Source organism: Anguilla rostrata, chromosome 6 (genome assembly GCF_018555375.3).
Source record: "Anguilla rostrata isolate EN2019 chromosome 6, ASM1855537v3, whole genome shotgun sequence".
Classification (NCBI taxonomy): domain Eukaryota; kingdom Metazoa; phylum Chordata; class Actinopteri; order Anguilliformes; family Anguillidae; genus Anguilla; species Anguilla rostrata.
Window position 1 is genome coordinate 42,371,330 of NC_057938.1, and position 17,735 is coordinate 42,389,064.

The 17,735-nt window shown below is 42.5% G+C and overlaps 1 protein-coding gene across 1 annotated transcript; it reads left to right on the forward strand.

Moving 5' to 3' along the window:
* The first annotated feature begins 14,612 nt into the window (after positions 1-14,612).
* id2b (inhibitor of DNA binding 2b) lies at positions 14,613-16,590 on the forward strand. Its single transcript, XM_064339806.1, has 3 exons — positions 14,613-15,081; positions 15,363-15,426; positions 16,027-16,590. Exons 1-2 carry the CDS (start codon positions 14,728-14,730, stop codon positions 15,420-15,422), a joined length of 414 nt encoding a protein of 137 aa, XP_064195876.1. The 5' UTR covers positions 14,613-14,727; the 3' UTR covers positions 15,423-15,426; positions 16,027-16,590.
* The last annotated feature ends 1,145 nt before the right edge of the window (positions 16,591-17,735 follow it).

Genomic DNA, 17,735 nt, shown 5'->3' on the forward strand with positions numbered 1-17,735 from the left:
CTAATTCGATAAGCATGCTTGCTCGCTGGCTGTTAAACTGTTCTGAGACCTGTGCCTTATGAAGGATTTACTGGTGGCTATGCTGTAATAGATAAGTATATGCTCAGTTGTTCAGTGCTCTCTAAAGCACAGGTAGCCAAAAATTCATTTCAAATCAAAGATTCATTTTGCCCTGAATGAACACAGAGCTTTTCCCTCTAGCCAATTCATTTTAACTGGTTTCAATACAGTAATACTGTACTTTGTAAGAGTCCTGTGTCAATGTTTAATGAGATATATTAAGCTGCTTTTTTGTTGACAAAAGTCATGTTTCACAGATGGTCAGTGGGGAGACAAAAATGTCATGCACAGTTTGTTCATCTGTGAAATAATCTTTACAACTTTCATTCAGCTGAGCATCTCATCTGGTGTATAGGGGGTCACTTCATATCCTTGCTGACAATCACTCTAAAATAATCACCGTTAAAAAAAAGAGGAATGAGCGCAGATGGATGTGTGCTACAAACACAGTGAACATTCCGGAACTTGGAGACGCTAATCTCAGAAATTCTGAAATCCGTCGTCACGTGTTTCGGGAGTGTGAGCTCGCAGTGTCGCCGGGATAAGGACCGACGTTGTGCAGATGTTGCTCAAACGCTTCCATTACCATAATCTTCTTCGGGGGGAAGACCCTTCTGTCGCTAAGCCCTTTTGCAGAGCCATTCGGGATTTACACATCAGCCTGATTTAACACTGCAGGACACACATGTAAGGCAGGCTGTGCTCAAGCTAATGGGCTTTGTGGCGTACCATGTGGGGCTCTGTTGTTGAGTCTATCAGAGATAACGTTGCCCCTGCCTGTGTCACCCCCCCCCCCCCCCCCCCCTTCAGTCCACTGTAACTAAACGCTACCCTGTGAGAGGATAGGATTCATTAATTACTAATGTGTCATGAAAAGCACATCCTGCTAAAATCTCACTTGATCTTGGCGTACTGGCAAATTATTTACTGTCACTAAAAATTACGTGTTTGTCGTGAAAATTCAAAAAAAAAATCCAGGGGAGCGCAGTTGAAAATAGCTTTCAGGCCCGTCCACCAGATGGAGTCCTCAGTTCCCTGAAAGTCTTTCTGCTAATTGATTCCTCCCAATTGAAACCATATGACCTGTTTAGAATTAACCCGACCAGGGGGAGACACCCCCCTATCAGATGAACAACATGGCAAAAACCCCATTACAAAGATGAGGGAAACCTTTGCATACATGCAGAACACTTGAAGCCCGTCCGAAAAAAAAGATTTACCCTCTGAAATGCACTTGCCATCCCACAAAATTTGACCCAGGGGAAATTCACCATCAGGAAAACCATACAGGACATTTTGAATACAGTCAGCAGCTACTCAAGATGACCATGTGAAGACTTGCTTAGCTTAGCTGAAATGCGCACAAATCAAATACACGCCCTTGAGAAATCTCTGAATATTTCTCTGTTCATCTTCTTCCACGCGCAGGTGCACAGTTGTGGCGCCACGCCGAAAACTAACAGCGTGTACATTCGCAGACCTCCAACTGCACGTGAGATGTCCGCTGAAATTTATGTGCTGTTGTCAGTGCTCTGACTGTTTAAATTGAATGTTGGTGAAACTGAAAGCTGAGTTTCTGATTGGTCAGTCATTGAAGGCAACCCTGTGGACGAACCTGGAGGGATAGATTGTTTTTTAGTGAGGCCCATTGGGTGTCAGTATAAAACAACTATGCATTTAAACAGCTAATAATGGAACAATGTATTTTTCATAGATAGATTTCAAGATATTGCAATTGTATGTACTCTACACTATCTATCATAGAACATATAATTAACAAGATTAATTTTCTCTGGTATGTGAAATGCCTGACTTGTTTGTTTGATGTGTCTATCCTATGTGTTCTGTATTAAATAAAGTTTGATCATTCAAATGGCAGAATACTGTTATTTTTCCATTTTCAGGCCTAGTAGCTTTTTTCAAACAGTGGAGTCACCAATCATGTGACATTGCAGGAAAAACACTATCAAGTGTCCTACATGTCTTTTACACTGACGTTCATGTGTGACCATTTCTTCTTGCTAATGGCAATTGTCACACAACAAATTCATCATGAATCTATAGCAGAATTAGGCAGGGCAAGAGATTTTTATGTGTGTTTTTCTGATTGGTCAACCAGGGTACTGATTAAATGTACTGGGTATGCTGGGTTGCTGCTCCAGTAAAAATTAAGGGAAACATATTGTACTATAGTCTTTTTTGCCTTGTGTTTTATAGCAAATAAATAATACTATGAATACTTATTTTTTAAGTGCTTTGTGTTGTGCGCTGCATATGTACATGTATATTTAAATATAGTTCAAAATAAAGGGGCTTTCCAGCATAGAATGACCTCTACCCTACCCCAGATGGAATAATGATCTGGAGAGAGCAAGCATCACATGTCACAAGAGGTGTGAACACTCTCGCAAACTTCCCTAAAACAAAAATAGAGAGCAGCCAGTCAAGAGAGGCGTTTGAAAACTTCTCAGTTTTTGTTGAGGCCTTCTGAAGCCACAGTATTCTGTCTTCCTTTACATTGTGTGCTTACTTTTATTTAAAATTAATTCCACAGTTGTTTAATGTTGTACCATTTTTATGTTGAATGTTTGCACATTTTCTTATTTCCTGTTTTACTTTTGTTCTCCATATTTGTAAGCGACCAATCAAATGTTCAGGAGACTCCCATCAGGAGATCATCCACTGAGAATTCTTTGCACTGTGAGATTCTTTCCACCCAGAGATTAGCACAGTGACAACACTTGAGGACTGTGCAACTGATGTCACTGGCACAGGCCCAGTAGACCAGAGAACTCACTATTGAATGATGACACCAGGAAAACCATGCCAACCAAAACACTCCTCCCATGGGTAGCCTTGGAGCCAAGTTAGAGTCTTCTCCGGGACTCATGGCTACAACTGGCATTGACAGAGAGAAGATCTGATTCTCAGTGTGGAGCACATCACCGCATGAACAGCTTTATATCCACCATGTATATAGACTGCATCAAAAGTAAAGATGGTCCTTTTCTTGTTTAATAATTTAATGAAATATTTTGCTTCAGTAAGATTTTTGTAAAAAAATAAATATGACTATATCATGCAGTAGATAATATGCATGTGGTCTGTGTTTGTTATCTAAAATATAGATATACAGCTATGTTTTTCCAATTTCCTGTAGAGCAATCCCTGGTACACCAGTGTTGCCTTTAATGAGTGCCAAATCAGTGATTACTTTCATTACTCTGAGTGTGCATGCTAAATCGCAGCGGCCGCCACTCCCACCTCCATTTTCTGATTAAGGTATAGTGCTCCATATGGTTTTGAGGTCAAGCTCTGTCCCTGGGGTGGAAAGCCAGCTTAATGGCTAAGCTTGTTATTTTCATGAATAATATTGAAAGGCAGGAGGAGACATCTCTCTCATATGCAAGACCTGTCAATGTGCAGTAAATTATGAAATATATAGGAATATTTTTACACACACACACACGCACATACACACACACACACGCAATCTGTATGTATGTGTATATATATATATATATATATGTATATTTATAAATGTAAATACATACTTAAAATGTATTATTTAATATATATTCCTTTCCTTTTGAAGGTAGTACTCCCCTCATTTAACCCAGCTGTAATTTACTAAATAGATCTCCCTCCATACACCAAGGCCTGCTGACGTTCATGAGTCTCCATGGGCTCCCACTGCTGTTGACAGAGCGGCTGCACCTGTGGTCCCCATGGCGATAAAACCTCGACTCCGCCCCTGGGAAGTCCAGCCTCTGTCCCCCGGAGCCCGGAGCCCCTCGTCTTCCCCTCTCCATATGCTGACCTTCGCGCCAGTTGGCTGAGGCGATCGGCTCTGAAATCCAGGATGATCACCTGTAGGAGCGGAGAGGCTGACCTCGTTCACCGGATGGTATTTTTTTTTTTATATCCGTCCCCGGGACTGGCTGTTCTGGCCGTCGGTCGGCACGCGGCCGAACGTGGTCCACGTGCGGAAGGTCGTCTGAAGAGAGGCACCCCCCCCCCCTGAGCGCTAGGAGTGCCGCCGCCTGGCGAACGTGCAGACGAGCGCCCAGGTGGCACTGCAGGGCTTACCGGCAGCCCGTGCTCTGGGGGGTGCCACGCCCTGGAGAGCCCGGAGGGGAACAGAAGGGCCTCATACGTGGGGAGGGGAGGGGGGGGTAAGCCCACTGCACCAGCTCCTCCCTGGCAACATGCCATCAGTGATCTCAAGTCATAAAACTTTATCACCATGTAAACCGAAGTTGCCAGGAATATGCTTTAGCGCTTGCTCAAACTTAACAAAAGATAAGGTATAAACACTTAAGCAAAATAATAAGCACTTAATATCTTAGCATTACATACACATTCACTTCATGAGTTCTGCAAAGCGATGCTGTACGGTTCGTATAAAATGGAGGCGTTCGCCACTGGAAGCCGTCTCCTGCCACAATAGCAATTGCATCATCCTTCCATGTTGAAACAGACAAAGCCTTACAACCTCTATCTGCTCGACGCAGATCCCCCCGTAGAGTTAGACTGTTTATCAGCGATGCTTTTGGGGGAACTTTCACCGCCACATTTACAGGGCTTAGGCCTAATCTCAGTCGGGGCTGCATCGCCACAGTCAGATGGATGCCAGCTAAGCCTTCACTCTTAGCGGCATTAAGGAGCTCGCTAACATCTGCTAATTCCCCTCTCCAGGGCGAAGAGAGACAGCCGGGACACTTCTTAAATACTCGCACATACTCGGCAAAGTCAGATAGCAAGGCCGTTTGTCTGAAGGGGGCATGTTCATAACCAGAGCCGTAAATATGTAAATAATGAAAACAGACAAAGGAGTTTACTCCTACAAAGCCATGCAAATCTAGACACACACACACACACACACACACATACACACACAGAATACACACTGGTAGAATAGACAGAAATTTTCAAATACATTATTATTTATATAAAATATATCATTCAATAAGGTATTAATCAGAACCAATGTAGTACACTCTCATGTAATGAAAGTGGGAAATCTTCAGTGGGACATATATCTTCCATTGGATCTCTCATATCAATTAGTCATCATCACACTTCCTCTGAGTGACCCCAGCAAGCTACACTGAAAGAATGAGGCTAAAGCTCTAGTGACATGGGAAGTAATGGAACTGGAGGCTTTGCAGGGGACTAGCTATGGTGTAAAAGCTGAGTGACAGCTGTTAGGATAGATACTGAAAGTCCAGAACTGAAACCATCTACATGGGGCTCACAAAGTGTTCGCTTGAACTGCCAATAATATAACACAACACACAATCATCTCCCAACAGGCCAATCCAGAAGCCTGAAGTCACATCATATATGTTTTCTTGCATACATACGTTCATGAACATTTCGTCTATTGCACAAGACTGGGTCAGCATTATTGAGTCATGCCACAAAACACATATCACTGCCTCTAGGTAACCTCCATCATCATGAATCATACTGAGGAAGCCCAGACTAATGTACCATTCAGAAAATTCATTGCTGATGAACCACCTGTGTCATTGAGCAGTTGACATCAGCAAACCGGGTGCATTGATGTTGTCAATGGGAAATTCCACTATCTGATTGTCTATACCGGATGTCAGTCTTGCTACAGTGGGACCAGAATGCGTCTTTGTAGTAATGTTGGTGTTGGTGTGACCTCTGCTACAGGATTCAAGCCCTCAAAAATGCTGTTGCAGACTCTGATGGGCAAATGTTTCTGCCTTTGTTGATATGATTCAGTCACTTAGTGGACATCCTTAGCTCAATGCTAAGGCCATACCTTGTGCATTGTGTTATCTGTGTACTTAGCAAGAGGTTGAAAGTCCCTTGATCAGGCACTTGAGTATGTGAGCACATTGCAAAGTGATACTCAGGATAAACTTCAGGTTCAATGCTGAAAACCCAGAGCTGTTGCCATTATACCAGTTAGCTCTCACAGTCTGCAGATCCCACAGTTGGCAGTATATTGAGAAAGTGTTATGTTTGTGCTAAGCATCTCTGGCTTTGCATATCTTTTTCCCCAACAGCAATACTGCAGAAGCTGAAAGCACAGAGCTGCAAGTTCACATCAACAAGCCAATGGACAGGTTTTAATGTCTGGATGCAGTGAGAGAAATGTCCTCATACATCAAAACATGTATGAAACAAACCCGCTGAGGACACAGCCAAGTTCACTTCATGGAAGGCGGTGACAGAAAGTGCTGATCGGTGGTTTTACTAACTCAAACTGCTGAAGTCTGTCAAAGAGATCAACCACACAGGAAGCACCCAACACAACATGGAAATCCCTCGACGTAAATAGGTTAGTCCTTGCGGTTTGGTCGCCATCTCAATCAGCAACGTGCACAGTAAAACAATGGAGCTAGAAAATCGCCAGACTTTCAAGACGGCAGGTTCAAAGGAATCGCTGTTTTGCTGCGGGTATACACTGGAAATATGTACTGTCGCACTCCATATGTGAACAGATGGTCTTGATTGTCGTTCACCAGTTATCAGCGCCCATAAGCCTACCTGCATCTGGCAAATCCCATCATACCTGTTTAATTTCATTTGAGAATGTACTATCACCCCCTATCTTCCCCAAAAAAACATCTTTTGATGATGATTTTGCTGTTTTAATCCCAATCATTAGGAAATGTACAATGGAATGAAGTGTGGCTGGTCTCCACAGAAAACAAAATGTATTCTAACCAGCTGACTGCTCATGCATAATTGCAGCACACATCTTTTCTGAAGATAGAGCAATGGCCTTTCTGTAACGCTACTGTTGTTCAGACTTCATATCAAACCACACGACCACTCTAATTCTCGCTCCGAAGACTAAATTTAGCTCACTCTTTTACACAGTCTGGGCCTAGTGAATTTTCAGTCACTTTTTAAAGAGAAATAAATATATCCAACCGAATCCCAACTAAGGAGCAGTAAGTGGACCTAGTCTGGGTACCTCATGAGGCCTACATTCCAGTCTCTATGAGAGAAAGTTTGAGCTGGGAAAAATAACAAAAATTCACAAGACAATTACACCAGTTCAGCAGCCCAATAGAAAATTCACCTCTGAAGTTGTGGGTGTTCACAAACTAACCCAGTCATCCTAAGGGCTTTGTATTCCTTGACTTCCTAGCTTCTCTTTGGGCTTCAAACAAGTTCAGAAGACCCTTCCAGATAGTCTGTTACCAAATCTCTTTAAACTCTGTTTAAATATTTTAAAATAATGGCACCTACTAATCTAGTTGGCTGAACTCATAATGTAGCAGATACTCAAATTAAATAGTCTTTTTAAGGTGACTTATGTGAGCATTTTTGTAAAGTTGTAGATAAGGCAGTCTCTAAAATCACTTCACGAGTTCGCCCGCCAAAGGCTTGTAATCTACTGCGACAACCAGGTGGGGATCATTTCATTAGCCGTTCTATGACCTTGGCAGGTGATTATCTGAGCAGATGCTTCAGCCAGGTCACCTGTGGAGAGGGGCTTTTGTTTAAGCTCTGCTTCAAAAAGCTGTCACAGGTGTTGGTAGTGCCTGAGAGTTACCTGACCAGGAGCATCGTGTCTTCGGTATGACACGACTCAGTGGTGAAGTCATCTAGCAGTGTTGTATTACTTGCTGACCATCATATCAAAATATGTTGATGGTCCTTCAACACAGCTGGCTGGAATACAGTGCTCAGTAGTATAACAGCAGTACACGGTTTGGGGTTCAGATCTATACTTCTGAATTCCAGAGTCCAGTATTCTAACCTGAGCACAACAAGGTCAACAGGGAATACTAATGAAGACCCATTAGGAGGCAGATGACATGCACAAAACTCAACGTTGCTGCATTCTCAGCACAAAAGCATAGTTCACAAGTAGCGCTTCTCCAACTTTAGCCCTCAGTGCAGGAAAAAATATGAGTTTTCTGCTCAAACCCCTTGACAAGGACAAGATTTGAGAGGTATTCAGCCCACCTGGGTGAATGACTTCATTTGAAATATTTTCATCCTTTAGACATCGAAAACATTCCTGTAGGTTACAATCATTTTTTTTTTTTTAATTGATTTTCTCCAATACTGAGAACAATTTTTTTTCATATGATTGTACCTTTTGGATAACGACACCTTCGATTGAACACCTTTCCCCTTTATCTCATTCATCCACATGTCATTGGCATCTAAAGAGTTAAAGTATTTCAAAAATGCATTTGACCCTGGTCTGGTATTCAGATGAAGTGTAACTGCCAGAGACATTTCTGTTCTCTCTCAATGTTCTCTCATCTGTGCGTGGGTACGCATGTGGGCGAACGTGCATTCCCATGCGTGCGCTTATGTGCCTCAGAGTCAGAGCACAGACGCACCGCTATCCACAAAACGCTGTTTGAAAAAAAAAATAACCTAAGAAAATAAATATGAAATATAAATTGTGCTGTTATTTTTTTAAATCGATGAACATAAATGAAGTATAAAAGAAGCATCTGAAAGTAGAGGTACTGCAAAAAAAAAAAAAAAAAGATATTCAACACAGTGGTAGAGAGCAGAGAGATGATGTAGGCCAGCAAGGAAGAGCAGAATGGAGGTAGAGATAGACAGAAGAAGCAGGGCAAAAAAGGAGGGTAACAACAGAGGAGGAAGTAAGAAAGAAAGCCAGCAAGGCACATATCTTCTGTAAAAACACTTCATGTGGTGACCTAGCCCAGCCATAACCTTGTGAAGGTTCCTAAGATAACCAGCGGAGTGATAAATATAAACGCACCTGTGCTACAGGCTAATATAGGCGTGAACAGCTGTGAGGATGTGACGGAGAGAGGTGCGATGCAGCTGCACTTCGCATCGCATGACAGACGTCTCGAAGTGCTTTTCCTGTCTCTGCACGCTGCGTACGCAAGGCAGCGCGTTTTCTGGAAATAAACTGTGAAACTGTGTAAAGCGGACAGATGGTCTAATCTGGCGGCCACGGCTAGAAATGTCGATCGCAGCCTTAGTATCGGTGACATGAGTTCGGCGCATTCGGACTGCCTGAGAGTTGAGGAGCACGTTTCTCCTTTTCCTATGAAAAACCGACGAAAAATGTGCGGAGCAGTGCGCGTTCGTATTTTTTGAGGCACCACAAATGTCTTACAAGTGCAACCTCAGATCGCGCGCGAACAGGAATGAACCGCGTCAAGGACGATACCTGTGACAGTTTTAGACGACTCAATGCTCTGAGCGCCTCGGCGTGTCCGGCCTGCGTACAGATGGAGATAACGCGAAGGCGGCTCAGGGACACAAAGCCGTGCGTCTATCTGTCGAGGCTCTGACAACAAGAGGCGGGAGGGAGGGGGGCGCGCTATACAGCTGGCGCTCCGATTCCGCACAGCCTGCGCATAGCCATCCAGAGCTCCTTAACAGCTTTCGCAGGCCCCGGAAAGGTGCTGTACAGCTTCCACATGGCACAGACGGCAAACCTGATTAGCAGCTCTGCCGCTCGCGCCCGGCCAGCTGCTGGGTGGGACCTACGCAAAGCGCGAGGCAGGTCCTCCTACCAGCCAGTTTCAGAACAGAGATTCTGAGGTTTTAATTTTCTCAGGTTTGTTGTGGTTCTGTGAACATGCTCGCGCTGATAAAAACGCCATTTTCTTCTGTCATGTTTTTTGCACCAGCTCACTCTCCAGAAATGTGCAGTCACGTTCCATTTAGGAAGGTATTAAAGTGCGAAAGGGGTTGGCCTGGTTGCATTGAGACATGCTTTTTTGAAAATCAGACACAAGCAATGCGACTGGGTGTGAATTCTTTCTAGCTGGTTTTCAATTCAGACAAGTATTAAACAACGGCCATTTGGGTTGCCAGGGTGGAGTCCTTAAACCCCTACCTTGTGGAGGTAAAACTGCTCTGGATAGATACTGAGTCTCAGTATTCATTTTATTCTCAGCAATAATATGTTTTTGTTCGTTTGTGCACGTGCTGGCTATTTTTAAAAATGCATCTCAATTTCCAGTACGGAAGGCTGAGGACAAGCTTCAGGCCGCAATGCAGCTGAACAGCCCAAGGACAGTGAAGGACCATTGAGTGCGAGGGTAAAAAACATTGTCTGCACTTACTATAGCAAGGTGAGAGATACTCAGAGCAGCATTTATCCTGCAGTCTTCTGCAACAAGTGAATCATATCGTAATTTTAAATACAGGAGTGTCTTCCTATCTTTCAAGGCTATTACTCATTTTATCCAAACTACTCATTTTCGCTCTACGCGCCTGTTTTTTTACTCGACCATTTAGCCTGTTAGCATCCACGTAAATGATTTCACATGTGTCGTGCATTTTTGACCATGGGTAAAGGGGTACAATACTAATGGAGACAACGGGGATGTTCCTGAAACATCTCTGACAAAATCTCTCCCATGGGCTACAAGGCCAAATAGAGAAGCTTAGACATGGTACACCTGGAAAACAGGAGGGAAGAAGCAAAATACAAGGTCCCCTCTCTCCCAAACAAGAGCCACAGAGTGATAAAGAGAGAGCCCTGTGTAAATAAGTGAACCTCTAGCCTCACAGTAGATGCAGATGATACTAGAGAAATGCCGCAATGGTACAACCCTGTCTTCCACATTTCTTATTACTATTACAGTGGAGAGTTGGGCCTTTGTTTCAGTCTAGTGGAGGTGCCAGGAGGAAGTTGCAGGCATAAGGGCGCACCAGGAAACAGGATATCAGCGCTTCACCAGGGGGCCTTCTCCCACACAAATCCTCCATGCAGTCAGCACACTTAAATTGTCCTGAGGCAGCACCCTCTACACATATGGGCCAAATCATATCAAGCCAAAACCTGCAGATGTGTCCATTCCCTATCAATTCTTAATAGTCTTCCTCTCCTCATAACAATTTCATGAATTATTCACCCAAGTTGCCTTGGGATGGTAATAATCATACCTCTCTGGAGCTAAATGCATACACATAAAACCTAACCTCATTGTAGGTATGCACAAACACACACTCACTGGCGTGCACACACACATGCACATGCGCACCCACTTCACCCAGCATGATGGTTGCACTTCTAAAACAAATTCACGTTTATACCAGGTGTTATTGGATCTACTAAGTTCAGTATGCAGACCCTTCAACAGTATTCAAAGTGTACACTCAATACTTCTACTGAAAACAGACTGACTGTAAGCATCAACTTTCATGAAATGCATTATATACATATTGCTTAATGAATTAAGATATGCTCCTTTGTTGCTTGTTATGCTTTATGTCAGCCAATTACAGACAACATTGGATAGAGGCTTATTTATTTACTTTATGGGTCTTTGGTGTAGCCTACTCCTCTGTGCGTTACTAAAATAAATAGGTAACTTCTCCATGACTTGCTCTGTGCCATTTAAAATACACATTCATAGTTCTTCATTTGTTTTCCTCGATAAACCTGTTTCACTGACGCTGCATCTTGATTTGACCTCAGTGCAGTTGCATTCAACTTCAGGCTTCTTCGTTGTGTGCATTCTAAACAGCAGCCACGCCTGTAGAGTGATTGCTGCTTGCAAGTGTGGCAGCTAGGGCACTGTTCTTATGTGTGAACTGTGGCACACGACCGGCGCGTGGTAATCTCTCAACGTTACTTATGCTACGAAGTTAAACTCTCCTGAACCATGACATGGACAGCCCGATTTTACTCATGAAATGAATTGGTACCCCCATTGCATTGTATTCAATCAGAGCAATCAGGGTGAAACCGCAATGTGCGTGCACCTGCAGTTTGGGAAGCTATCTGCTTTTCTTTTGCCATGGAAATTTTTTCTACATGGCAAAAGAAAAGTCGTAAGTCGTACAAATTCGCCTAAAATATGCACTTTTGACGCGTTTGGATATGGATTTTGAATTTAGCATACGAATAATCCGAATAATTCTTCTTTACAACGGTTTAGGCTTGAATGTTTATAGTTGTTTATATTTTAATAATAGGCTACAACGTGATTGGCAACCTAGTTTTTTCCAAAATTCAACTTTCAGTTTTTTTTTTATATATATAAATAAGTTTCCTTATTTGTCCTTCATCCTCGATTAAGTTTAAAAAATAAAAAAAGAACTTCGTAATTCTGGGTGCACGTAACTGCTTTGCACAAGTTGAATATTCACTTCAGAAAGAATCTGACAAAATTATTTCAGCGCGCCCTCATTTGGCACGGTAACTGCACAGATGTTGAACTGTTTCGGACTCTATCTTCCTCAGAAAAGCTCTTGCCTTTTTGTTAAAAAGCAGCTGGATTTCATCACGTTCAATTTTGTTTCTGACACGACTGCAAAAAAGGGAATTGTCCTTATTTCCCAATAAAATGTAGGCCCAATGTTGCCAACTTAAGAAATACAAATCGATCCAGGTGTGCGGCTCCCGAACGGAGAAGGACAGAGGTGACGCTGGCCCAGCGGAGTCAGCAGAGAATTCTAGTTGACTGGCAGCCCCCGTCGTCATAGCAGCCGCCTGAGCGGCGCCGTGCGGACTGGCTCTGAGGGCTACTGTGAATGGGTGACGTCACGATGCTGGCGCCGAAGAGTCGGCAGGATCAGGAGCTCGCGGCGCTGTTCAGTACCGCTGCTAGCTTGGTGCCAATTCATCACCCGTCAGGGATCACTCAGAGTGTCATGCGAAATGTACACAGCTGCTAGAACAAAAAGGAGGGGAAAGAAAATGGAAAAATCCAATTGCACCAGATGTGTACAGGATTGCATGGATCCCAGATCTCATTCCATTACATTATAAATGCAGGGGTTTGTTGTAGGCAGGATAGTTTTGGCACTTACAAACCTTTTTATGACCGGAAAAATGTTACGGCATAAGCCCAGGCAAGTATTTACACATATAGCGCAACAATTCGGCAACGTATTACATAAAAGCCATTGATATGATTTTGAAGTACATGGCCCCATGACAAAAAAACTATCCCCGAAAAAAACTGTTTGGGTGGAAGAGTGCTGACCCCACGCTTCTGGGTGATACATAAACATGTACCCTAAAACATGACGATTTAACTTCTGTCTGTAGGTTATATCAGTTCATATCGGTTTAGTGCACATGTAGATCTATTGGTTAACTTCATCATTAGTAAAAACGTGCAGGCCTTGTACGTTATGAGGTATCAGGGTACAGTAATCGGCTAATTCAGCATATTGACTGGCCTTCCTATGGTATTCATTGCGGTAGGCTACCATCCAGCTGTTTATCCATGCGCGCGGTGTCATTCTCCTGGAAAGAAGCGCTTATGTGTGGGGTCTGGGGTCGGATCTAATTTATTGCTCGTTCCGTGTGCTGGTATGCTATAAAATACGCATAGACTGCATCACCGAATTAAAGGAGGACTGAACAGTAAGTTTGACATCCCAGTGCAGCGAGAGAGACGTAGGACCCTTTGTGCCTCATTTTACCGTTTGCGCGCATCAAATCTGGTGCACCACCAACTAAGAAAAGAATTGAAAATCACATTTATGCACATTTTTCACCACCAAAACACTCATTCATGCAGTCCATTACATTTAGCAAGTATTGGTTTAGTAAATGTTCTTCTCGTCATGCAAGCAAATCGCCCCTCCTTTAGGGTCTTGCTCAATGTCGACACCACTGCCACACACGAAAGCATTTCCCCTCACTGTATGCGCCTTTCACTTATGTATTTAAAAATATATATATTTTCATTTATGCTATCGATAACTATCGAACATACATGCGTTTGTTCATTTGCAGGTCTTGTAATATATGTTTATATGGTACTGATTTAAAAATGATATAGACTATGTGCTATAGTAAAATGTGCAGTGATAAATCAGTCTTTACAGGGTACATGGTCCCAACATGTTTTCTGGTACTCTGAGTTTAATTCACGTTGGACATTTCACAGTGTAGGATTGTTGGACGGAGAGACGGCTGCCACTAAAACGGGAACATGTTTTCTCTTAGCACGACAAAAGCGTTTATTTGCATCATATCCAAACTGTCCGTTGCAGAGAACCAAACAGCTGTATAAACCTTTATTAGCCTATATAAACACAAGCCGGGTCCGTTAAGATTGCACATTAGCGCCTCATAAAAAGGCCAACCTCTAAATAAATTGACCGGGATTTATCCACTACCAACCCATGTTTTCAGGGTAAAATCAATTATAATCAATTTACTAATATCACAGAAGCTTTCTATATTGATTTAATCACCCAGATTACGCCAACCTGCATATAGTGCTCCTTTCGTGATCGAGGGAAATAGAGGGCGCATAAATGATAGGTGCGGAAATTCAAAATAGGCTACTTTAGTTGGGCTACAGACTTCAGTTGGTAGGCTACTCTCTCGACAGTTGCATGCACATTATCCAAGCCCTTTGTCAGAAACATGATAAACTGTATTTTCTCCAGAAATGCTGTGCCCATTTTGTACTTCATCCGGAGCTTCACTGGTTTGGTACATGACGTGGGAGGGATTTGCTACACTGCGACGGGCTAACCTATGTGGTGGCTTCAGAGCATTGATCGACGTGGCATTGTCAACCAATCTACATCAACTACAACCCCCAGATCAGCAGCTATATAGAAAGACACTGACAGCATGCAAATTCAGTTCCCTTTGGCTTCTTAGCAACTGTCTGTAAAACGCGGCGAGGACAAACACTACATTTCACTTTACAAGCAAGCACTGAGCGGCTCCTCCGTGGTGTCAAAATGAAAGCAATAAGTCCGGTGAGGTCTTTGAGGAAGAACAGCGCGAGCTTGTCGGAACATAGTCTCGGAATTTCTAGGAGCAAGACTCCCGTGGATGACCCGTTAAGTCTGCTCTACAACATGAACGACTGCTATTCCAAGCTCAAGGAACTCGTGCCCAGCCTCCCACAGAATAAGAACGTTAGCAAGATGGAAATTCTGCAGCATGTCATCGATTATATTCTGGACCTTCAAATTGCACTTGACTCTAATTCCGCTATTGTTGGCCTCCCACACCATCAGCGACCAGGGCAGGCTACATCCAGGACTCCCTTGACAACCCTCAACACAGACATAAGCATCCTCTCTTTACAGGTGACGGTAGCTATCTCCTGATCTTGCCAGTGTGCCTGGATTGCGTAGGAACTGTTGTTAGTTATTCACTAATCTGAGACAAAATATATGGTAACAGATACCAAATTTTAGTTAAAATGAAATGCATGCGTTTCACACGGCTCTTTTAAAGGTATTTAATAGTAGTTTCGCCGTGATTATTTATTTGTCAGACACACGGTCTTGCTGACTAATTAGCTAATGATACTGCGTGTTGAGTGTGGATGATGAAATGAATAATGAGCTGGTTTGTTTACTTACAGTCTGCTGAGTTTCCAACAACAGCAGTAAACACAGATGACAGCAAGAGGCTATTTCGCTGAACTGGTAAGCATTTTACTCTAACCTATTGCAGCTCAGTTCCATACAATTAAATAAACCTTAGTCTAAGCGCCATTCTAATGAAATTTTAACATCTACTCCGAGGTTCACGTGAAATTAAATATGACTGGGAGTGGATGTTGATGGAAATATTTGGAAAGCGGACTGCCATGTATGAAATCAGTTAAATGGTGGTTAGTGTAGGCTACTGCATCAGAAATGGTTCTCTCGTGTAGCTGACTTAATGCGCAATGAAATGGTACATTTATTATCTTCATACTTATTTAGAGAATAGCCTAGTGGTTGTTTGGATAATGCATGCTATTGATCTAAAGACAGGCGCCCGACACAAAAATCGAACGCATACACCCATACCCACACATGTTCAGTTGTCAGAAATGTTTGGGATGTACTCCTTGGCTGCGTGAATGCGCGTACATCTGGCGCGAGTGCACGCAGACTACATCTGGAGGCCAGGGTTTGCCCAGTATTTGAGTGTTTGGTTAAATGTTAGAAACTGCGGCTTCCTCCCTGGCGCCAGTCTGTCCGGATCTCTGCCCTGGTCGCCCTTTTCTAAACACTCCTCTCTTTCTCAATCTTTTACAGGTGTTTGGTTTGGACAGAAACACGGGACGTGACATTTTTTCAGTTTTTGTTCTGGATCTGGATTTCATCTTTAATTGAAGTAAGAGACAATATTTTCCCCAAGAAATAAAATAAAAATAAAAATAGGAAGGCAGAAAGAAGAAGGACTGCGTCTATGTTATATTATTTCGGACAGTTATTTATCAAGCCAGACTGTTCTTTCTTCAGATGGAAGACTTATAATATTCCCGACAACGGGAGCAAAATAAAAATAAAAAAGTCGCATGGAATCCCCACACCTCATGAAAAGTCTTTGCCTTCTTGCAAAGGTGGAGCGTGAATCGAAGAGAACTTGGATGTTGTTCATATTTTAATTCTGTTGTTTTGTCGAACAAGGAACTGGACATACCTATAGTAAAAATGAATGCGTGAAACCTTGTGACCTCTCTTGTATAGTTGCAGATTCCATGTTTCTGCAGAAAATATGATTCTGTACTTGATGCTGAATTGTTTTATAAAATAATATTGTAAATTGTATCTTTTTTTCTACAAAAATAAATAAATCACATGGTTTATTTAAATATTCCAAGGATCACCCTAGTAAGTTAATAATTCTAGTTTGGACGCATATATACATTTTTCGAGTCCAGTTTACGGAATGTTAATCCATGTTGATTTCTATGCCTGCTGATGAAGGCTGATTGATCTGTCTGTACTCTGGTAGTTTACGTGTTTTCACTCTAATGCCAAAACAGAATCCAAAGGCGTTTTTTTTTTTGCGATATGTGAAGGCATTTCGTTCAGTAAATTCCACAAAACACTGTAAGAATCGTTTGAAGTTCCCCTTGTTTGGGTGTTCATGTATCGTAATGCTTTGTTGCGTTATTTTAGAGCAGCTAATTGCTGTATGATTTGTTTAAATAATGCTAATTTTGGGGTTTTATTCAAGAGCATGAATCAAAAACATCGGCTATTTATGTCCAGTACTGGTGTCTGAGAGAGTCCTCTGAAGATTGCATCGTGGAGAGCATCGGCGTCTCACCTGTGCGCTGCATTGTCAAACTGGGTCACACAGGTGCTACGTTGGCGCCAGGCAGTCTGGAAGAACTGCCCAAAATGCCTCACGCAGACATACTCATCTTACCATGTAGCCGTTCGCCTGGTAATAATTAACAACACTGTGACTCAATTTAACTGAACACGGGGTTCCTAGCGGGTAGAGTGGTATCACAGAAGTTTAAGTTATTTAATGGAACATAGACAAGTGTCCCGGTGATTGTCTGCAGAGAAATTGCAATACTGTTGGGACCCACGACAAAACACCCCATATAATGATAACTATGGAGGGTAGCCAAAACATTTTCAGGATGAGTGAGATTTTGCTCATTTTAAATGTATTACACTGGAAGAACCATTTTAAAGTAATAGACCGAAGCTTTTAGTAATATCCTTTGCTCCGTTTATATTGGCCATTGTCAGGGCGGCTGTGTTGAATTATATTCCACAAACAAGAAATGTACGGTACTTAACTTAATAGAGATTTGAGTTACTACTAGTGCACAATTTATATGTAATGTAATCAGTGGAATTTTAAAGGCTAAACAATTTCCAGGGCTTTAATATCTCAAGCATTCGCTATGTCTAAGACTGTAGAAGACTATGGTCATTAAATGTGACACCACTGCCTCTTTCCCTCATTTCCCCATAAGTACAACATCACTGCACTCCAA

What these genes read in the sequence shown, in the direction of transcription:
- id2b (XM_064339806.1), top strand. Translation starts at nt 14,728, where the DNA reads ATGAAAGCAATAAGTCCGGTGAGGTCTTTGAGGAAGAACAGCGCGAGC. An exon ending in TAAGCATCCTCTCTTTACAG is followed by an intron (nt 15,082 to 15,362) that starts GTGACGGTAGCT and finishes GTTTACTTACAG; the next exon opens with TCTGCTGAGTTTCCAACAAC.